The sequence below is a fragment of the Lynx rufus genome, unplaced genomic scaffold (genome assembly GCF_022079265.1).
Source record: "Lynx rufus isolate CCGP_SWC_20201006 ecotype Redwood Valley unplaced genomic scaffold, mLynRuf1.p SCAF_9, whole genome shotgun sequence".
NCBI lineage: Eukaryota > Metazoa > Chordata > Mammalia > Carnivora > Felidae > Lynx > Lynx rufus.
In genome coordinates this window covers 20,580,623-20,603,985 of record NW_025814897.1, presented here as the reverse complement: position 1 = coordinate 20,603,985, position 23,363 = coordinate 20,580,623, and the positions used below count along the sequence as shown (strand labels likewise).

Here is a 23,363-nt window from a genome sequence, read left to right as displayed (position 1 = left end):
CCAAGGGGCATGAAAGTTCCATACAGCGAAATGAAAAAGGACAGGAGTAAAAGTAGTGGGACACCATCTGGGCCGATGGATTGGTTTTCTTTAGCTCACTGCCCCATGGTCATAGATACAATCAACTTGGAAAGGGTACGGGGTGCTGCTAGGACAGCACTAAAGTATTCTATCATAACCTGCACAAAAAAGCCAAAAGCGTGCGGGCTGCGCTGGTTCCACACGAATCATCTCTGCTCAGAGGCCTGTAATGTTCCTTCTGGCTATCGCTCTGGCCTGCGGTCCTCTCTGTTCCTGGGCTGACAGTCAAATGCACAGACAGATGGAGAGCAGAAGGCTAGTGCCCACGAAGGAGGATGTTCTGTTTCATCAAAATCATGCAGAAATCAGACCCGTGTTAACAGGACCCCGCCCAGTGTCCCAAATGACCAAACACACGTACCTCCTCGGTTCTTAATGGCAACCAACCGTCACACAGTCCTGGATGCTGAACACAGCAGACAGCATTTCAGAGGGCTGCTCAGCCAGAAGCAGCCATGGTTTTAGAAAGCAATTTATATGTCCTGGACTCAAAGCAGCAGGAAGAGAGCTGTTAGCTATAGAACAGATAATGCAGGAGATGGGGCACAGAAGGAGGTAGGGGATAATGCTTGGTTTCAATGAGAAAGGAGGGAAGAAGTATGTCCCAGAGTCCAAAGATAATTCCAGGAGGGAAGAAAGAAAAGAAAATGACACTGAGGGGCGCCTGGGTGGCGCAGTCGGTTAGGCGTCCGACTTCAGCCAGGTCACGATCTCGCGGTCCGTGAGTTCGAGCCCCGCGTCGGGCTCTGGGCTGATGGCTCGGAGCCTGGAGCCTGTTTCCGATTCTGTGTCTCCCTCTCTCTCTGCCCCTCCCCCGTTCATGCTCTGTCTCTCTCTGTCCCAAAAATAAAAAAAAATAAAAAAAAAATTTCTAAAAAAAAAAGAAAATGACACTGAAAGGGGAAAAAGAAAGGAAAACTGACGCAGTGGATCAATTAACAAGCCACTGCATCCACACTTCTGCTAACCAGAAAGGAATCCATCTAATAATTTCTTCTGGAAGAAGTAACTCCTCTAGTCTATTCGTTTGCTCTTTGAGCTAGAGACCAGAAGCTCCCTCTTCTGCAAGTTCATTGCGCTCCATTTGACCTCATATTTAGTAAAAAGACAGAAAGATGGAGAGAGAGAGAGACAGAGAGACAGAGAGAGAGACAGAGAGATGGATGGGAAGCTCTTTACCATATCATTACATCATTTTCTCTCCAGGGGAATTATTTGTACTAATGACTTTACCCTAGGTATTATATTCTAACTCCTTAATCACTATACTTATGTAACAAATTAAGGAAGAAAAACAAATAACAACAACAACAAAAAAAACCCAGATACCTGAAAAGAGGCTAGAGTGAGTTTTGGTGGAGGATGGGTAGGGTGTCCTGGGAAGAACAGGCACCCAGTTCCCTAAAGACAGCTCAGAGGCTGGACACTGCACCTGCTTCTTTAGGAAGAGTCTCCTCTAAAGCAGCTGCCCATTGGTGGGCAGGGCACAAGGAAGCCAAGCAAGCCAGTTTCAAACCCTGGTCAGACCAGTGTCCTCCTGCTGCACCATGGGATATGTAGTTCTCTGAGCAATGGGCAGTGGTGCGGCCATATTTGCACTGCTTATCCAATGTGCAGCTTGACCACAAACGTGGGTCAGACACCTTAGCCAAAAAGGTACAACTCCTCCCTGCAGTCTGACTTTATTTTTTATTTTTAATATTTATTTGAGAGAGACAGAGTGTGAGTGGGGGAGGGGCAGAGAGAGAGGGAGACACAGAATCCGAAGCAGGTTCCAGGCTCTGAGCTGTCAGCACAGAGCCCAATGCGGGGCTCGAACCCACGGGCTGTGAGATCATGACCCGGGCTGAAGTCCGATGCTTAACCAACTGAGCCACCCAGGTGCCCCCCTGCAGTCTGACTTTAAACAGAAAAGACGGTGAGGAAACAGGGAGAGGTTCACAAACTACAGGAGATCACAAACATGAGGACCTTGAGAGGTCACTTGATGTCTTTGCTCTGTGAGCACAGAAAATGACAGCTTCTCTCAAGAGAAGAGACAGAAAAAGAAAGAGGAAGGGAGAAAGAGAGGCAGATGAAGGAGAAAAGGGCAGCGTGTGTGTTCCCATGACTGTGCATGTTGGATTCAGGGCCCAGAAGGTGACTTCTCATCTTTTGCTGGTTAACCATCAACTCTGGAGAGAGGCAGTCGAGTGTGCTGACGAGCATGCCTCTCCAGCTATTCTGCGCAGTTTGGAATCCTGACTCATCTGCCCACCATCTGTGTGACCCTCAGGCTGGTTACTTAGCCTCTGTGCCCCCATTCCTCATCTGTAAGGCAGAGATGATGTTACTCAACTCAGAGACTATATGCAGATAACATGCTAGAGGGCTTAAAACTGTGTCTTAAGTGTTAGATTTTTTTTTTCAGTATTATTCAGTGGTTTGCCCCTTCCCCTAATCCATGTGACCTTTCCCCCCACCCAGAACATGAAATTTTAAGTCCTCAGAGCTGACGATGGCAGAGGCAGACTGGACAGAAAACAATCCCACCTGCGTTTTTAGATGAATAAAGACGGGGGGGGGGGGGGGCGGTGAGACAGTCATTAGAATAAGAAAAAGGGCAGAAAAGGAACAAGGACAAGAACTACAACCAGAGACACTTGCAAGTAATACTGAATGGCAGCGGACATTAAGGGGGACATGCGGGGGAGTCTGGGGAAAAAAATCATCAAAGAACAGTAAAAAAGAGTCCGAACAAAAATAAAGAAGGGGAGGAAAGACTGACAAAGAAAATCAGGGAAGCTGATCAGGTTGGAGGTGGGAGGAGAAAGGAAACCGAGAAATTAAAAACCCAAAGTGGGAAGTTCCGAGAGGATATGACTAAAGCATCTGTGAGGAGCTATGGATGGACAGAACTGCCCAGCATGAGGAAACTAGAGAGACGGCAGCTAACACTGCAAAGTTCAAGTCTAGAATGGTCTTGCCAAGCGGGCCTGATCCCTGGCGATGGCCCCGGTGTTGTGGGGGTCTGGGCTGGAGGAGGTTGCTCAAGCAGGCAGGACTGGAGCGAGTGAGGTGGGTGGTAAGGGTTAAGGTTCAGGTTCCAGGAGGAAAGGAAGTAGACGTAGCTTTGGGACCAGTCACCTAGAAGACAGCGCGCCCTCAGCTCTGAAGTCAAGAGGAGAGGGGTGGGTACCTGGGCGGCCCAGGTGGTTAAGCATGCAGCTCAGGTCATGGTCTCACAGTTCCTGAGTTCAAGCTCTGCATCGGGCTCTGCGGTGATGGCGCGGAGCCTGCTTGGGATTCTGTCTCTCTTCTCTCTGCCCCGTCCCCTGCTTGTGCTTGCTCGCTCTCTCTCTCTCAAAATAAATAAATTAAAAAAAAAAAAAAAATGAAGTCAAGAGGAGAGAAACAGGCCTATTTGAGTGCAAGTACTCCGGGCGGGACAAAGGGACGATGCCAGCTTAGGGAAACTCGTACTCTGTGCAACACTGAGTATCTTTGCCGGTATCGGTGCCCTTCTGCATCTGAGTTCCTCAGGATGAAACAAGATAGACAAAGGGGAGGGAGGCCCACCTCCCTCAGCCACTAGCAATTCCTGAGGCCTCACAAGCAACAGGAATATAAATGCCACCCCCTCAACATTAGCCTCTAGAGCTGGACAGGGCAGCATTGCATAGCGGTTGAACTCTACAGTCAAGTTGCCTAGATTCAGATTCCAGCCCATCGTATAAGGGTTGTGTGATGTCAGAGTGCCTGGGTGGCTCAGCCAGTTGAGCGTCAGACTCTCGGTTTCAGCTTAGGTCATGATCTCCTGGTTTGTGGGTTCGAGCCCCAAGTCAGGCGCGCAGAGCCTGTTTGGGATTCTATCTCTCTCTCTCTCCCCCTCTCTGCTCCCCCCGCACTCACATGCATGGACGCCCTCTCTCAAAATAAACATTTTTTTAAAACAGCTGTGTGATCTTATGCGAATTACAAAACCTCTCTAAGCCTCAGTTTTGTAAACTCTAAAATGGAGATAAGAGGACTACTGTTTCATAGCAAAATGGAGACATTTTTAAAATGTTTTTCAATGTTTGTTTATTTTTGAGAGAGAGAGAGAAAGACAGAGTATGAGCGGGGGAGGGACACAGGGAGAGGGAGACCAGAATCCAAAGCAGGCTCCAGGCTCTGAGCTGTCAGCATAGAGCTCAACGTGAGGCTGGAACCCACAAACCGTGAGATCATGACCTGAGTCGAAATCGGACACTCAACTGACTGAGCCATCCGGGCGCACCAAAATGGTGAAATTTAAATGTGAGCCCAGTGACTGACACATACCGGGAAGAGTCACTAAATGTTAACTGAAATAATGCTGTCTTCACAATTACTGTCTTAAGGGCAGTCAGGGGCTGGGAACAATGGGAACTCCACGAGTTCCCCTAATGTCCCTCTGTCTTCACTTGGTGTCCACGTGAAGCTCGCAGAGCTCTGATTACACAAGCCCTTCCCTGCCACCTCCAGGCCTCATGATATGGCCTCCAGCCAGCAGCTGGTCCCCAAACTGGACTTTCACATGACAACTTTGTGCAAGTGCTTTGAAAATGAAAAGAGTTGGGGCGCCTGGGTGGCTCGGTCGGTTGAGCATCTGACTCTTGATTTCAGCTCAGGTCACCATCTCACAGTTCGTGAGTTTGAGCCCCGCGTCGGGCTCTGCGCTGACAGTGCAGAGCCTGCATGGGATTCTCTCTCTCTCTCTCTCTCTCTCTCTCTCTGCCCCTCCATGCTCACTCTCTCTCTCTCTCTCTCAAAAATAAACAAAAACATTTTAAAAAAGAAAATAAAAGAAAATGAGAAGGGTCACCAAAGCATAAGGCAGATAAGTGCTTGCACCTCCTGCTTTGGGGGTTTCCTTCTGCACCTGCACCAATTTTCACAAAAGACCTACAGCAGGCTGCCAAGCCCTCTGGAGCCTTTCCTACAGCCATTCAGGGTGAGAGCATATAAGAGGCCACAGGATTAACTGAGCCGGGGGCCAAAAGACACAGCTGTAGACCCCCGCCAATTCTCAGGCCAGAGGCAGGGGAAAAGATGCAAAGCCGGCACAAAAAAGGGCAATGTGGAGGGGAATGCTTCCAGGGACTACTGTCCCCTCCAGACTGCTGTTAGGTAACCCCCTCCCCATCCAACGTCCCCGAGGGATACAGGCTCCACCATGGAGGGCTGTGGCAATCACATCAGAAAACAAAACACAGGGGTGCCTGGGTGGCTCAGTCGGTTATGCGTCCAACTTCAGCTCAGGTCATGATCTCACAGCTCGTGGGTTTGAGCCCTACATCGGGCTCTGTGTTGATAGCTCGGAGCCTGGAGCCTGCTTTAGATTCTGTCTGTCTGTCTGTCTGTCTGTCTGTCTCTCTCTCTCTCTCAGAAATGAAAAAAACATTAAAAAAATTAAAAACAAAAAACAGACCATTAAGCTACAGAATCTGGGTGGGGTGGGGAAGAAAAGAAGGACCAAGGAAAATAGATGTCCAAGGAAGAACTCCGCTGGCCCCAGAGGAATCTGAGTAGAGGGTCTAAGAAGAACGGACAAACCCATTTCCACAGCTCCTCTGCCTTTGCAATGGCAGGTCCCTTCTCCTAGTGTCCTCGTCCTAAGAGGCGGGAGTTGTTGGGCTTAGACAGTCCTACCCTCCAGGGTAGAAGAAGTGGGGTCCAGGGCACTCCCCTTGCCTCCTGCCTGCTGACTCACACTGATCTCACTACTGAGGAGGGCTCAGGTGGCCCCGCTCTCTCCTCTCCGGCAAAGCCACTGCCAGCAGAGGGTGCTGGTGAGCCCAGCGGAGAGACCCCAAGGGAAGGTGAACTTTTTGCAGCTCAGGCTGGTACCCATAGGGGCTTCTTCACCTGGTACCCGCAGAGAGGTCAGAGTGACCCATTTTATTCTGCGGTTTAGGCATAATAGTGAAACTGAAAGAAAGCATCAGAAATGTACTAGAACTTTCCTATAAATAACTTGCTGGTGAAAAGTCTACAGCACTTCTCAGTATCCACAAGGCATAAGGAACATACTCAAAACAACCCCAACTGTTTGGCTCTCAGGCATATTTAACATGTATCATTCAAAATCACCGGGGTCTATTCTCTCCTTGTCGATCTGTCTCCTGTTCCGTCCAGCTTGAAGCTTCAAAAGAGATAACTTTCACTAACAAACTCATTTACACACTCCACATTTGGAGCTTTAGGTCCAGGAAGCTGGTGAAGGAAGATCCATCTGATATAAGGAAAAGAAGAAGGTTCAGCACTAGGCCCCAAGTGTCCTGATAGCCACATGGATGCTGTCTCGAGGGAGAAGTCATAAAACGTTGCAAATAAAAATCTCTGGAGTCAGGGGCACCTGGGTGGCACAGTCGGTTGAGCGTCCAACTTCGGCTCAGATCATGATCTCACGGTTCGTGGGTCCGAGCCTCGCGTCGAGCTCTGTGCTGACAGCTCAGAGCCTGGAGCCTGCTTTGGATTCTGTGTCCCCCTCTCTCTCCGCCCCACCCATGCTTGTGCTCTGTCTCTATCTTTCAAAAATGAATAAACATATTTTTTAAATCTCTGGAGTTGAATTTCAGCTTGATCACTTACAAAGAATGCCACTGGGCAATTTAAGCCTCCATTTCCTTCTCTAGACAATGAATAAAACAGCAACTATCCTTATAGGCCTGCTATTACGGTTGAATTCTTAATCATGCTTTCTTAAGCACATGTAAAGTGCAGTGCTGAACACATAATAAACTCTCAAAACAGCAGATATTAGTAGTAATGACAATTAATACCTCACATGCCCACAAACTAAGTACACAGGCACTTTTCATAGTCTTGGATTTATTCATCACATGCGTAGATTCTCTGTAGTTTCCTATAATTCTAAGTTTCTTTACTGAGAGAAACCCCAGTTTATCTCCTGACTATGGAAGTTATTCACCGAGAGGCAGATAACCATTTGATGTAGGTACTGAAGAAGAAATTCACGAATCAGGAAGGAGTAGAGGGTATTAGCCTCCTTAAATCTCTTCTTTAGGGCCACTTCTTTAGGGCCACTTCAGGCCACTTGGTAAGGATAAGTGATACATACACACTCCTGGCCAGATTCAAGTCCACCCACTGTTTAAGATGCCAAGAAAAGGAAACATGGGTGTTTTACTTCTAGGGAGAAAGGAGTTCAACAGGTAAGACTGGTCGCTCTGTAGATCCCCAAACAGACCTGTTGTGGTGCCATGTTCATAAACTCAAGAGTTTTGAGTCTGGCGTTGAATTCTACTTCATGAATCACCCAGCCAGTTCACATACAAAAGACACAAGGGAGGGGCGCCAGGGTGGCTCAGCTAAGTGTCCGACTCTTGATTTCGCCTCAGGTCACGATCTCGTGGTTTGTGAGATCGAGTCCCACATCAGGCTCTGCGCTGACAGCACGGAACCTCTGGGGAGGTACTCAGACACGGTCCACTCCCTCAGCCCCTCTCCCAATCCTGGGACCATCTGAACCAGGGTTACAATGCTTTCCTCTGCATTTTGATGGGAGACCTTCACCTTCAGACTAGCAAATAGCAAAGAGAAGGAGGGAGCCCAGCTGTGAACTGTTTGTTGCTCACCCGTCAGAGGATAAGAAGAAAAGAAGCATTGAGCAGTCCGGAAAGTTGGTGACAGATAAGATGTAATGATTATTTTAATTACATATCCCCTCGCACAAGCACACACACCCCGCCCACCTTTCTCCTTGCTGCAGAATGGGGATTCTTGGTCTATGGAGCAACCAATAAGGGAAAACAGGAGCTAGGCACGACACCAGTGTCCCTGAGGGAGCCACGGGTCTGCCAGGGGCTCCCTGAAAAAAGATGCCACAGGCCAGGAACAGGGCACTGGGCTCTCCCTGTCCTGTTACTATTCACTGTTAAATTGCGTATTTGATGTTAGCTAGCTCAGGGATAACAGGAGGCTTTGGGCAACGGGGCACATTTCTCAAAGCCAGGTTCAAGACCACTCAAGTCAGAATCACTTTGGGATATGTGTTCACTGTGCAAATTCCTAGGCCCACCCCAGGCCACACGACTCAGAAGAGCCCAGGAAATCTGCACAGTGAACAAGTTATGCACACGCTTCTGAAACCCATGCGATGCGGCCTCCCTGGTCTCCCAAGTAGGCTGTTCATCATCAAGGGACAGGAACACTTACTCATGCAAAATATTATAACTTATATATATTATGTTTCTTTTTATCTAACCCTTTTAAAACGTCTGTAATAAGCAAAACATTTAGTACAGCAGTGCACGCATATAATTTATATAAATATACACTGGTGGAGATAGCTCAGAAAATTTTCACTGAGACAGGGGTTTGCAACAAGGCTGGAGTAGCGACTTCCGGTACGACGGCTTCTCGCCTCTCGGGGAAAGCAGGGAGTGGTCTCGGCAAACAGGTGCTCTGAGCTCACAGGATTCATCAGTAACAAGCTGAGAAGAGAACTCTGGATTTTGACCTCCAACTGCGTCTCAACCCTGGAGTAAGAGGGAGGCAAAAAAATGCAGAGCAGGGCAAGCCGGAAGTGGAGTCCCTGCTTGAGCCCCCAGAACTGTCACCCACTCACATTCCTTCTTCACCCTGGCTATAGGAGGATGGGATTTCACCCGGCAGGAGGGGGGGGAAGCGAGGGAATGAGGTTTACCATCTGCCTGCCAGTTGTCCCAATCTAAATCCCAACTATGGCATCAGCAGAGTGAGCGTCGTTTGCTGAGCTATAATTAATATCCCCCTTTCTCGGGCAGGAAAGGAGAAACGCTGGGGTAGGAGAAACACTGAGCAGGTGACGGTTACACCTGCAGACAGTTCTGCTGACAGCGACGGAAGCAGCCAGGACTGCCAGCGAGGAACTACAAACTGGGAACTAGAGAAGGGAGGGGAAAGCAGGAACACCCACTTGCTTCCCTGCCCAGACCTAAAATAAGGTCCTTCTCCCTCCTATTCAAATGCCATGTGTGCTGTCTGTCCAAGACCAGGCCACCCCCCAAGGGTAGGAGTACGTGGATCCAAGAAAGGAGAACAACAGGTGAGGGGCGGTCACTAACCACAGACCACGAGCATGAAAACGTCACACAATTAACAGATACAGAGGGGCTAGTCCGTGGCCCTCCGTCTGGAGCATAGTCACAGAATCCCACGATTACAGAACGTGAGAGGCTGGCAAAAACGTCTTAGATAGTTACTCATGCGCCCATTTACTCATTTAACAAATCTTTTTTTTTTTTTTTAATTTTTTTTTTCAACGTTTATTTATTTTTTTGGGACAGAGAGAGACAGAGCATGAACGGGGGAGGGGCAGAGAGAGAGGGAGACACAGAATCGGAAACAGGCTCCAGGCTCTGAGCCATCAGCCCAGAGCCCGACGCGGGGCTCAAACTCACGGACCGCGAGATCGTGACCTGGCTGAAGTCGGACGCTTAACCGACTGCGCCACCCAGGCGCCCCTTCTTTTTTTTTTTTTAAGGTTTATTTACTTATTTTTGAGAGAGAGAGCGAGAGCACACACACACGTGGGGGAGGGGCAGAGAGAAGAGAGGGAAAGAGAGAGTCCTACGCAGGCTCTTCACGGTCAGCACAGAACCCAGTGCAGGGCTCGAACCCAGGAACCTTAAGATCATGACTTGAGCCAAAATCAAGAGTCGGGCGGACACTTAACCGACTGAGCCACCAGGCGCCCCTCCTTTAACCGATCTTTCCTGAGCACCTCCCATGTGTCAGGCACACACTAGTGAATGAAGCAAAGACAGTCCCCTGCTCTCATGGAGCTTAGTTAGGGCCCTAGTGGAGGAGACAGACGACAACCAGGTCAACAGATAAATACAGCGACAAGATGGGTTAGCGCCAAAATGGAAAATAAGCTGGGCAAGTGAAGGCCGGGGTTTACGTTGACTGACTTCTCCTGGCCACTGAGGACTTGTTCGTGGCTTACCCGAACCAAGTTCTCCAACCTACACACAGCTCTCCAGCAGCTCAAAACTCATCTTCCGCTCTCCTCACAGGTTTAGCCCGAGTCTGCTGTTGGCTGGCAGTCACAACGACATCTACTGTGTCCCACACACAGGGCCAAGACCTTCTTCCATTTTGTGTCATTTTGATTCTCCACGAAAGAGGTACAGCTATCTCTATTCTTAAGGAAGGAAACATTCAGAGAGGGCAGGATTTTGCGAGAGCCCCAGAGCCAGTAAGTGGTAGAGCCAGAGCTTAATCGAAGGTTGTTCGGTTTTCAAAGCGTTCCTGAGTTCCACAAGACGACCGCTGAGGGATCGTGTCTCTGCCCCCAGCACCATACCACAGGGTCGGAGAATCTCTTCTTCTGCCATTATCCCTTGGATTTTTGCTGTGTGCAGGGTACTGGGTGGTCAGTACCTGAGGAGTCATCTCGTAAGAGGAAGGACTCAGTCTCTGTTCACTGCCCTCAAAACTTCTGCCATGAGAACACCTCAGGGGAGACAACTCCTACCAACAGTTGGCTAAACACTTATGGGCATCCATGCCTACGTGTGTGCGAGAGAATAAGAGAGAGAGAGAGAATCAAGATCATCTACTGCACCTCCATCCCCAATCTACCTCCATTCAGTCTCTCTCACTACCTTTCCTCCATTTGTCCTACCTTTCCTTCCACTTACTGCTGTATTTCTCTTCACAAAAAAAAAAAACACCCGGAAGCCTGCCCATAGGCTTACGTGCCCCTCTCTCTCCAACGCCCGTCAGGCTCTGAGTTTAACTCAGACACTAGGGGCTGGAACCTCTCTCTCCTCCAGGACACCTCCTCCCCTCTACTTGTCACAAAGGGACATATTCACCAGCGAGCCACCGCACCACAGTTCCGGTACAGCACCCCCCCCCACCAGGAAAAAGCGCCCCACACCCGGTTTATCCTCAGGTCTCCCCAGCAGTCTGCTCGAGTGGCCCTGGAGTCAGAGCAAAGTCCCAAGTGACTACACCTTGTAAGAAGTGAACGCACAGAGTCTGCACCCCCCAAATACCCCACTCACAGGTTCTCTCTCGCTGGAATGGAACTGTCGACACCCCAAAGGCACCGGACAGAATATTCCATTCTCTAGAGCACCTTTCTCTTGGGACCTCCAAGTTCTTTACCAACCTAAGTGATGTACCACGAGGGAGGAAAATTAACAAGCCCTGGCCAGTTACGAAGAGCGGGGAGAGCTGGACACATCCTTGGCAGACAGTAAGGCCCAGTCACGCGTTCCATCCATTCCGACCAAAGGCCACACAGCCTCGCCTGGCTGCACCCCTCTATCCCTTACCTTCAGCCTCTTGCGACAGCCCGCTCCTCCCTCCTGAGGGGCTGTCACTTGGCAAAGAACTCCAGCAGCCCCCGAACACGGGGGCCAGCCCCCCAAAGGCCTCCTGCCTCTGTGAAGAGCCCCGGGTCAACCCCGACCAGGCCAAGGGCCGAGTCCTCGTGTCCTACTTTCCAGGGGCCCCCTGCCACCTACTTGGCTCGTAGAAAGAACAGCTTCTTCCTCAGGGAGGAGACGTGGTAGTGACAGGCCTGCTTCACGGCCGTGCTGCAGGAGACCGTCTCGGAGCGCAGATTCTGTACCATGCTGGGCTCAGGGGAGGGCCCGCCACATGGCAGCTGGGACCTCAAGGGCTCGGGGCTCACTCCGGAGCTGCATGGACGTGCTGCTTTCGCGGCTCCTTCAGCTGTCCGCTGCAGCTCCTGCACGGGAGCCCTCCCGGCCCTGGTGTTCAGTCCCAGTCACAGGCAGGTGGAGGGCCCCGGGGAGGGAGAGCCTGAGGCTCCCTGTTGCCAGGATCCCCTCTGGCTGCGGCCCAAGCCACAGCTCCGAACAGAGCCCCGCTCCGTCTTTCAACATCTGGCAAGGCTCTGGGCACTCGGTGAGTTTCCTCCTCTCCTTCGTCCTCCGCCAGGGAGGATGGGGCTGTACCTACATGTGATGTCAGCTGCTGGTGCCAGAGGGAGGGGGAGGGCCCGCGGGCACCGCTCCCAGAGGGTTTGCGACTGGGCTCCTTCCTCGTGGTGAGGGAGCTGGCCGAGAGGTCACCTGAGTGTCCACGGGGCCACGGGGAATTCAGTGCCCGGGCGGGTAGATGGAACTCCACGGTGCTCTTGGAAATATGCTATTTGGGGCCAATTTCTGGGATCGGATCAGCAGAACTGAAAGCATCTTTCCTTCTACTCGGAGGCTATGGATTCTGGCGGCTAGACCTGAGGTGAAATTCCTGAGCCTGCACTCTGGCCTTTCCTTCCACCCCGGAGGCTTGCCCTGTGGCCTCAAATTCCATTACCTTGGTTCCTCCATTTGTTCGTTCACGAATTCCACAAGCATCTGCCGAGCACTTACGCTATGCCAGACAGAAGAGATACCGTTTCTGTCCTCCGGGGTCTCCCGGGCTAGGGGGAGACAGAGAAGGGAACCACACAGCACATACCAGGAGGCCAGTGCTGGACAGAACGAACCACAGCCTCTCAGACAGGGGTGAAAAAACACGCTCTCCCTTCCCCAACCGGAAGAAACAAGGGTGAGTTCTGGTGAGACACGGAAGACGTGGGCATCTTTTCAGCCCGTCAGAGAAAAGGTGACACAGGCAACCCCCAAAGTGATTATACCCAAAGCTCACACTTATTGTCCGTCCACCTTCCTTGATCTTAGGAAATAATCTCTGTTCCTATTACACGGAGAAAATAGACCCTGCTGCTATCAGCCTCCTCGCCTTCCCACCACATGGCGTGTGAACCCACCTGCATCCACAGCCATTATGGTCTGTCCAAGGCCAATCTGTTCACCTGTGATCTAGATCTATCTTTCCTTGCCTCCTCCGAAACCTTGCTTCCTTATCTTCAGTAGGTGGTACCAGCCAGGCTGACCAAGTCGGAATCCCAGAACTAACTGTGAGGACCTCCCTGCTCTCTCACACTCTAAATCCAATCCATCACCAAATCCTGGACATTTTAATCCTCTAAATGTATCCTGAATCCATCTACTTCCCCCCCCTCCCCACCACACACACACACCCCTACGACCACCATCTCAAATCCAAGCCACCAACATCCCTTAATTGGACTATTGTAACTGCCCCAGCTGATCTCCCTGCACCCGCCAGGGCCGCCTCCACCCTTTCTCCACACTGCAATCTTTCCAGGATGCAAATGTGATGCTGTCGTCTCCCTTCTTAAAGACTCTCAATTGCTTCTTGATGCTCTTGGCATAAAGACTCAAGTCCCGGTCATGGCCAACCAAGCTCCTGCCCCATTTCATCTCATCTCATCCCAATGCTTCCTGCTCACCTGTTGTGAACTCAACCACTCCACCCTGGCCCCGCCCCCTCTGTCTGGGGCCAGTTTCTTCGATATACTCTCTCCCGGGACCCTTCCTTTAATGCACACACCCAAGTTTGTACTTTCTAAGCCATACCCTGAGGTGTGTTAATACTGTCTCCTCGACAAGCCTGGAAACTCGGTGAATACCTACTGCACAACTGGTAAGTGTTTGTTGAGTGCATCAATGGATGATGTCCTCTCTGAAATTCACATCCTTGACCTGTGGGTTTCCACTTCATAGATTTAAAGCATGCTTGTGTCTCCCTATATTAAAACAAAAATTCTCCCCAATCACCCCCGCTTTCTCCTCTAGCTTTCATCTCTATTTCTCTTCCTCCCAGGGAAACTCCTGGAATAAATTCTCCATGTTCAGTCTCTTCTCCCTTCCTTCCCATACACCCTTCTAAAACTAATTGGTGGTTCCCAGTGACATCCTAACGGCCACTGCAGAAGATCCTGTTTAGTGCTTACCTTCCCTATCTCTTTCCTCTTGGATTCTTCCTTCTCACATCTATATTTCTGTCTTTTCTACTTACTGGGCAATCTTTTGCAAATTCCGTCTTCCTTTGCCTTCTGCTTACACTCTGCTGATCCTGACTCTTGCCTCGACTACAATCTCATTGCCAAACAAGTAGTTTTAGTCCTGTCTCCTGAGCTTCAAACAGGTGCAGGCCACTGGCTAGTGTATCTACCTCTCCACCAACACACTCGATGTGTCTAAATTAAATCCACTATCACTTCCAAACTTCAAATTCTTCCCCCTTTACTCAGTATTTTAATAACAATAATATATTAATAATCAGAGCAAGCACCTGTAAAATACCAGCCATGTACCAGGCACTATTCAAATTGTTGTAGACGACACACACATACGCACGCTCCTTCCAATAACTCATGAAGTATGAACTATTATTATACCCATTTCATAGATGAGGAGACTGAGGCACAGAGGTGAAGTGGTTTGCCCAAGGTCACACAGCACGCAGTTGGAAGCATAATCAGAACCTAGGTAGGCATTAAACCTGTGGACTATGCTACCTTTTATTTGCTGCCCCACTAGAAACCTTAGGCTCACACTAGGTACCCTTCCTCAACCCAGATGTAGATAAGCTTTGCCAAACCTACTTAACAAACTTCTTCAATTAGTTCCTCCTTTTCCGTTCTCACTACCATTAATTCAGAAATGTGCCCATCTGGTCTTGGCTTAAACATCACCAGGTCAATAAGGTGACCCTTCCCGCTTAAGAGTTGTCCTAAAAAGCCTTGGTCTGCTGTATCACTCTTTTTCATTTTCTTTATAGCCCTTGTTACCATTTGGTGCTTTCTTATTCACTTGTTTGTTTATATCTGTGTCCACTGGCTATAACATAAGCATCAAGAGATGGGGGACAAGTTACCTGTTCATGGCTGCAGCCCCCAACATTTACAAGAGTAGCTAGCTGATAGTATGTGCTCAATAAATGCTTGTTAAATGAGGGAACGATTAGGTAAATCATTGTCAGTTTCCTTCCTTGTCTGACTGCTTTCAACGAAGCCCCTTAAATCCATCTCTCCCACTAGGACCAAAGTGACTTTTGTCACAAGAGTATCTATAAGTGATCTGGGCACCCCCTTCATCAAAACCTCTCCCTCATTTCTCCTCCCCTATAAGGAAGCCCACTCTGTCACAGCGGGCTGTGGCAGGACCGGCACCTGTCTACCTGTGCAAAGATGATTGCTAGCCACTCACTAGCCACTCTCCTCCTGGGACATGATTGGCAGCGATACTGAAGTATCTGAAGTCCCTGAACATGCCTGGCTTTCTCACGCCTCCCTGCTTATGTTCATCTTGTTCTGTCGCCTGCGAATGCAGCCCGTGTGACAGATTCCTACTCATCTTGTAGCTCTCAGCGAGGCACATCTCCTTCTGTGGAGTCTTTCTGGATCCCTCGGGCTCCTCCTCCCTCTTCCCTGCTCTCGCCCCAAGCACAGTAGCTGTGCTACTCTGGGGCAAATTTGGTAGCTCCACTGAGCCTCCGTTTCTTACACTCTAATGTGCAGGTAATAACAGCATCTATTTGACGGGGCTGTTGAGAGGACTGCATTTCAAAGTCTGTGCAAGACACATGGCACAGGGTTAGACACGTTAAGTGAACAAATTCTTCCGTGTTATTACTGTATATAGAATTCCGAGTCCATTATAAAACATGACGTTATAGGTGTGTCTCACCACGAGACAACAAGGTGCCCAAGGGGAACTACCAGGCTTTCATCTATTTATTCTTAGTGTCCACATCTGACATTTTACGGGCGATCAATATCCTACGTGTTCTTTCTGTCTCTGCTTCTTCAAGGACAGCAGAGTATATACAGATCCGCTAGGAAACAGAGTGAAATCTCACATCATCAGCTACCACTCACTAAGCACATGCTAAGTACCGAGCACCTTACACATATTATCTCATTTATTTCTTTCAAGGAAGGACTTTCATAGATGAGTAAACGAGGGTGAGTAAAGCTAAGTAAGGTGCTTTTAAAAATGCAGTTAATAAGGAAGAAGGTTAGTCGAACACCTAAGTGGGTCTGACTTCAAGGTCTGGGTCTGTCTTTCTAGGACACCACACAGCCCGCCAGCGAGGAAACCTCTCTATCCATCTCACAGCCTGGACTCTAGCAGGCTCCCCAGTATCTTAACAAGGGTTTGGGGCGCACGTGTCTGCATGCAGAAATGGATACGTGAACGCACACAGCCTGGCCTCAGCGCTCGGTGAGTCCCCTGCCCTGTCTGGGTCTCAACCTTCCTACCACTGAAAGGCTTCCTGGTCGACCGAGACCACGTTTTGTTGAAACTAACATTGTGTACATAAAACGTCCTTAGTAAAATAGCTCCTTTTTCTACAGCCCTGGCTGTTTGACAGTTCCTGCCATTCTGTGAATGTACCAAATAAAGATCTGGCAACATGAGGAACCCTGACAATTGGTCCAGTTTGGGCTGAACCAGGGAACCAATTTTTTTTAAGTGTACCCCTGGCTTTACCCTAGAAGCATGAAAATGGATCTATGCCCCACATTCAATGACACACACACACATACAGACTTTGGGAGAGCTGGATCTATTCTGCTTTCTTTCCACTAGAAACCTGAGGGCATTATTCCTATCTCTGAGACAACCCTCATTTCCAAAAAGCTGATTCTCTTCCTCAAATCAACTTTTCTTGATGCACACCTGCCCAGGAAATGACTTCTTCCCTGTACCCACCCACCCTCTGCCCCATCACAGTTCCAAAGGCTTTTTTCTTCAGGAATCAACACTGATGTGGATGAGAAGAAAAATTCTCAGAAGCCCTAGGACTTGGACAGCACACCAAGGCATTTCCCCCTTTGCTGTCATGTAGACATTTGTTAAGCTAAGTAGGACAGCTAGTTTATCTCTAAATATTGTATCTATTCTGAACCCCATACAAGAAAAAGGAAAAGTGATGTTTTATTTAACCAGTTGAAAGTATACCTCACCCAGACTTCAAGCTATACTACAAAGCTGTAATCATCAAGACAGTATGGTACTGGCACAAGAACAGACACTCAGATCAATGGAACAGAATAGAGAACCCAGAAAGGGACCCACAAACGTATGGCCAACTAATCTTTGACAAAGCAGGAGAGAATATCCAATGGAATCAAGACAGTCTCTTCAGCAAGTGGTGCTGGGAAAACTGGACAGAGACATGCAGAAGAATGAACCCGGACCACTTTCTTACACCATACACAAAAATAAACTCAAAATGGGTGAAAGACCTAAATGTAAGACAGGAAGCCATCAGAATCCTCGAGGAGAAAGCAGGCAAAAACCTCTTTGATCTTGCCCACAGCAACTTCTTACTCAACACGTCTCTGGAGACAAGGGAAACAAAAGCAAAAATGAACTATTGGGAACTCATCAAAATAAAAAGCTTCTGCACAGCGAAGGAAACAATCAGCAAAACTAAAAGGCAACCGACAGAATGGGAGAAGATATTTGCAAACGACATATCAGATAAAGGGTTAGTATCCCAAGTCTATAAAGAACTTATCAAACTCAACACCCAAAAAACAAATAATCCAGTGAAGAAATGGGCAAAAGACATGAACAGACACTTCTCCAAAGAAGACATCCAGATGGCCAACCGACACAGGAAAAAATGCTCCACATCACTCATCATCAGGGAAATACAAATCAAACCCACAATGAGATACCACCTCACACCTGTCAGAATGGCTAACGTGAACAACTCAGGCAACAACAGATGTTGGCGAGGATGCGGAGAAAGAGGGTCTCTTTTGCGCTGCTGGTGGGAATGCAAACTGGTGCAGCCACTCTGGAAAACGGTATGGAGGTTCCTCAAAAAATTAAAATAAAACTACCCTAGGACCCAGCAATTGCATTACTAGGTATTTATCTAAGGGATACAGGTATGCTGTTTTGAAGGGACACATGCACCCCCGTGTTTATAGCAGCACTATCAACAATAGCCAAAGTATGGAAAGAGCCCAAACATCCATCGATGGATGAATGGATAAAGAAGATGTGGTATATATATACAATGGAGTATTACTCGGCAATCAAAAAGAATGAAATCTTGCCATTTGCAACTACGTGGATGAACTACGTGGAGGGTATTATGCTAAGTGAAATTAGTCAGAGAAAGACAAAAATCATATGACTTCACTCATATGAGGACTTTAAGAGACAAAAACAGATGAACATACGGGAAGGGAAACAAAAATAATATAAAAACGGGGAGGGAGACAAAACATAAGAGACTCTTAAATACGGAGGGCAAACAGAGGGTTACTGGAGGGGTTGTGGGATAGGGGAGGGGCTAAATGAGGAAGGGGCATTAAGGAATCTACTCCTGAAATTACTGTTGCACTATATGCTAACTAATTTGGATGTAAATTAAAAAAAACTTAAATTAAAAAAAGAAAAAAGCTGACCTCAGACGTAGCAATCTCTTACTTGACACATCCCCAAAGGCAAGGGAATTAAAAGCAAAAGTGAATTACTGGGACCTTATGAAGATAAAAAGCTTCTGCACAGCAAAGGAAACAACCAACAAAACTAAAAGGCAACCAACGGAATGGGAAAAGATATTTGCAAATGACATATCGGACAAAGGGCTAGTATCCAAAATCTATAAAGAGCTCACCAAACTCCACACCCGAAAAACAAATAACCCAGTGAAGAAATGGGCAGAAAACATGAATAGACACTTCTCTAAAGAAGACATCCAGATGGCCAACAGGCACATGAAAAGATGTTCAGCGTCGCTCCTTATCAGGGAAATACAAATCAAAACCACACTCAGGTATCACCTCACGCCAGTCAGAGTGGCCAAAATGAACAAATCAGGAGACTATAGATGCTGGAGAGGATGTGGAGAAACGGGAACCCTCTTGCACTGTTGGTGGGAATGCAAATTGGTGCAGCCGCTCTGGAAAGCAGTGTGGAGGTTCCTCAGAAAATTAAAAATAGACCTACCCTATGACCCAGCAATAGCACTGCTAGGAATTTATCCAAGGGATACAGGAGTACTGATGCATAGGGGCACTTGTACCCCAATGTTCATAGCAGCACTCTCAACAATAGCCAAATTATGGAAAGAGCCTAAATGTCCATCAACTGATGAATGGATAAAGAAATTGTGGTATATATACACAATGGAATACTATGTGGCAATGAGAAAAAATGAAATATGGCCTTTTGTAGCAACGTGGATGGAACTGGAGAGTGTGATGCTAAGTGAAATAAGCCATACAGAGAAAGACAGATACCATATGGTTTCACTCTTATGTGGATCCTGAGAAACTTAACAGAAACCTATGGGGGAGGGGAAGGAAAAAAAAAAAAAAGAGATTAGAGTGGGAGAGAGCCAAAGCATAAGAGACTGTTAAAAACTGAGAACAAACTGAGGGTTGATGGGGGGTGGGAGGGAGGGAAGGGTGGGTGATGGGTATTGAGGAGGGCACCTTTTGGGATGAGCACTGGGTGTTGTATGGAAACCAATTTGTTCAATAAATTTCATATATATAAAATAAAAAAAGAAAAATAAAAAAAAGAAAAAAGAAATATAATTCTGTAAAAGAAAAGAAGAAAGAAAGAAAGAAAGAAAGAAAGAAAGAAAGAAAGAAAAAGAAAGAAAGAAAACCTCATACTTAAGGATTAGAATTTTCATCTGTGAGGCAGAAGCAATCAATGTTAATTTTTTTTTTTTTTTTTTGCCTGCTCTATGAAACTATCCTTCATCTGATAATTGACCACGTGGTTTGGAGAATTAGGAGCAGCCACAGAAAAGGGTCCATATTTCCCACCGACTTGACCATTTTCAATCCATAATACCTGCTCTGTGGCCTCCCATGGAAATTCTCAAGGGTAAATGACATTCCACTAAGGCTTGCCCTCTGTAGGAAATGCCGCCATACCCAGCAGGGGGCACTGTCCATTCAATGGGGCCCAGAGTGAGGAGCAGGAAGTGGGATCCCCACCACAGCTGAAAATCTCCCCAGGGTCTGGATCTCACGCTTGCCCCAGGCCAGGATAACTGCAGACCAACATCCAAAACACCCCAGAGAGTCTCTTAATTGGGTAAAAACATATTATAGGAAGGATTAGGGGCAGGGCATAAGGGTTTGTTCTGAACTGAGACTGGTGATTAATTAGCACTCTGGGGACTTGTTCTCTCCAGGAGAACCAACTGGATGAGAAGAAAGGAAAAAGACTTCCTTCAGAATGGCCATCGTGGAACACATACCAGTCCCGAGCTTCTGGGAGGAGGGGGTCCGCAGAGATCACCATGGGAGGCATACTTCTGATCAGAGCTTTGTTTCCTGTACTGCCCAAGGGGAACTGAAGAGTGTAGGGGCCTTTCAGGGGGCCAGGGATGGGAAGGCCCAGGGAAGACATCCGAGGACTTTTCTGGGCAGAGGTTCAGACTGGAGAACCTTTGCAACATTTCATTTGGTTGAGGAAGTGGGTAGAGAAGGAGCTAGAATATGATTCATGTCAACGTACAGCCCCAAAGAGCAAACGAAAGACAGAGCTCTCTCTAATGCTCAGGTAATCATGTCCTGGAGTAAGAGATGAAGTTTGCCTCGGGAGAAATGTTTTAGAGCCTGCAACTCATGGCCTATTCCTCTCTCCCAGGACGGGACGGGACACTTCAGGAGATGTGCGATGTCCAAGCACAAGGGAAGGGAGTTGAGCCCGGGGGACTCCACGGCCCCCCTTTTCAATTTTTTTTTTCTTTAACATTTATTTATTATTGACAGAGAGACACAGAGCTTGAGCAGGGAAGGGGTAGAGAGAGGGGGAGACAGAATCTGAAGCAGGCTCCAGGCTCTGAGCTGTCAGCACAGAGCCCGAGATGGGGCTCGAACTCACAAACCGCGAGATCATGACCTGAGCCCAAGTCGGTCACCTAACTGACTGAGCCACCCAGGTGCCCCCACAGCCCTCTTTCTGTAAATTTTTTAATTTTTTGTTAATTTTGAGAGTATGGTTGATGAAACCCAGAAAGCACTGACAAGAGAGTGTATGGGCCACTGGAGAGACAGAGGGAACTGCCATCAGATGGCAACTGAGGAAGCATCTTAACAAGATTGATTAGTCTTTACCCCTGGGGGCCCCCTGCCTCCTATCCCCTCAGTTTGAATTGATGAGCTAAACTGATACTTGAGGACTAGGGCAGAACCCATACACCTTTATAATGCAAAGAGATCTATGAAAGGATTAGCAAGGCCCCACCCTCTCCCCAGGAGACAGTCCCCTTTTGATCCACTAGGAGCTGTAGCTTGAACACTTCTATTGAGGGATAGTACCTATCTCTGCAAGGCCTATATCATTACAGTCCAGCTGTAACCACAGAATTCTTCCTTACCCAGAGCTGAAATGCTTCTCCCTATGACCTCTCCCGCTCTAGCTCTATTTCTTAGGCTTCCAGGTATTTAAAGAGCAGTTGTTAGAGTCACTGAAACCCTTCTCTTTTCCAGGCTAAGCCATTTTCCTTCAACTGGTCCTTATCATACTACGTTATAATCGCGATCCTTCCTTCCAGATTCTTAATTTATCAATACATGTATTTCCAAAGAACTAGACACGATACACCAGATATGGTCAAACCAGTACAGACCAGGAAGATCTTTTTCTCTTTCTAATCCACGCTCCACACTTACATGAATGAATTCGGACTTTCAAAGATCATCTGGTCCCTGTGTCATCCTATTGGTTCGTAATTTTGCTGGTAAATAAAACCCCCAGGTTCTTTTTCACATGAAATCCTGTCAAGGTAGGCTCCCTGTGGCAATCCTATAGGTAAGCAACTACTCTAGGGGCGCCTGGGTGGCTCAATCGGTTAAGCGCCCGACTCTTGACTTCAGCTCAGGCCATGATTTCATGGTTCTTGAGGGCTCAGTGACAGTACAGAGCCTGCTTGGGATACCTCGCTCTCTGCCCCTTCCCTGCTTGCTCTCTCTCTCTCTCTCTCAAAATAAATAAACTTAAAAAAAAAAAAAACTATTCTACTATAGATTTATAAGCACATAATATAAATATAATGGCACATTTCCTTCAAAAAAATCTTGTCATTGGCGCCCACGGTTCCATCTGAAATACTAAATCCTGAGCCTGTCATCCTTGGTCTTCCCTCTCTATTCCCTCTCAGCTGACTGTCTGCCAGAAGTCTGATAAATGACATAGAAGTACCTTCTCCTTTCTCATTCAGTTTGTTGACAAAAACCAGAGCTGGACCAAAAGCAGAGCCCCGCGGCATGCCAACCGAAACCCCCCTCTCGTCAGCACCAGTGCGGTCAACGTGCCCTGGCACAGTTTCACCCGCTACGCGGACCCCTCTCCGCCGCGCACGGGCACTACAGGACGACGTAGATGCCGGCTGGTGCTCCCATCCTCAGGGTTTAACGAGTCAGACCCCAAGAGCCTCTCCCTCCTCCCTGCCCCCTGCCTGTCCACCCTCATTCACCTCTGACATCACAGTCCACCCTTACCCCGGTGCTCTGCCACCACCTGATGCCACACACGGCACGCCAGGCCACGCGGCTCTTCTTCAGGCACCATCCACCCGGCAACCCAGCCGCTAAGATGTGCCTCAGGCCAAGTCCACGCTGAGGTCCTCCCGGGATCTCTGATTGGCCACCTACTGGCTTTGCTCCTTGCCGAACACCAAAAGCCTTTAGAGCCAGTCCCTTGGTGCTACACCCTCTCACTTCCCGGGCGAATGTCCTGTCTTCCTGGCCAGTCTGAGCACAGACGTCTGGAAGCCTCCTCCCACCCTCCTTTGCCCACGGTTCTCCAGGCACCAGAAGGACGATCATGCGCAAACATTTCAGCCCACCGCTCCCCCCACTCTTGGCCTTACCCTTCTTCCCGTGCTCGAGGACTCAGGAACCTGCTGGAATCATCGTCGTGGCTGCTCTGCTGGCTACTCTGCTGGCTGCTGCAGAAAGACACAGGATGTGAGCCGTTAACTTCTTTCTCAACCCTGGGGGAGGTCAGCTCAACTCCACAGCTTGACAAAGAAACGGGGTTACAAAATTTTAAAGACACAAGTTCCCCCATGTAACTCTGTACACAGAGAGTGTACTGACAGGCAATAGATAGGAGAAAGGATACAAATGTGATGCAAACTCCACCCAGCTCATTTGAGGCAGAAGTGGAAAATCTCGACCTGTTGCCTTATTCTTCCTTGGGGACCTAATCTCAGTGAGCAAATCCCTCCAGTACTTTTTATACGTGGGCTTCTTAATCCATATGCCGGGGGGGGGGGGGGGGGGGGGGGTAGTTCCAGTAGGGAGAAAGACCTGATGGGGGCAGGGGTCACCAGGCCTGCTTCTCTTCCTCCTGGGAAGGCCAAGGAGGGATTAGAGGGCAGAGTCCCTCCACCCCAGCCCAAGATGATTCAAGTTCACAGAGCTCTTT

General features: G+C 48.4%; 1 protein-coding gene across 2 annotated transcripts in view; it reads right to left on the bottom strand.

The window, feature by feature from the left end:
• The window catches only part of GRAMD1B (GRAM domain containing 1B), a 174,076-nt gene that overhangs the window by 115,123 nt on the left and 35,590 nt on the right, over window positions 1–23,363 (bottom strand). For both annotated transcript variants that reach the window (XM_047070182.1, XM_047070183.1), the window contains exon 2: window positions 22,804–22,881. In XM_047070182.1, the coding sequence (XP_046926138.1) occupies window positions 22,804–22,881 (78 nt within the window). The remainder of the gene's footprint in view (window positions 1–22,803; window positions 22,882–23,363) is intronic.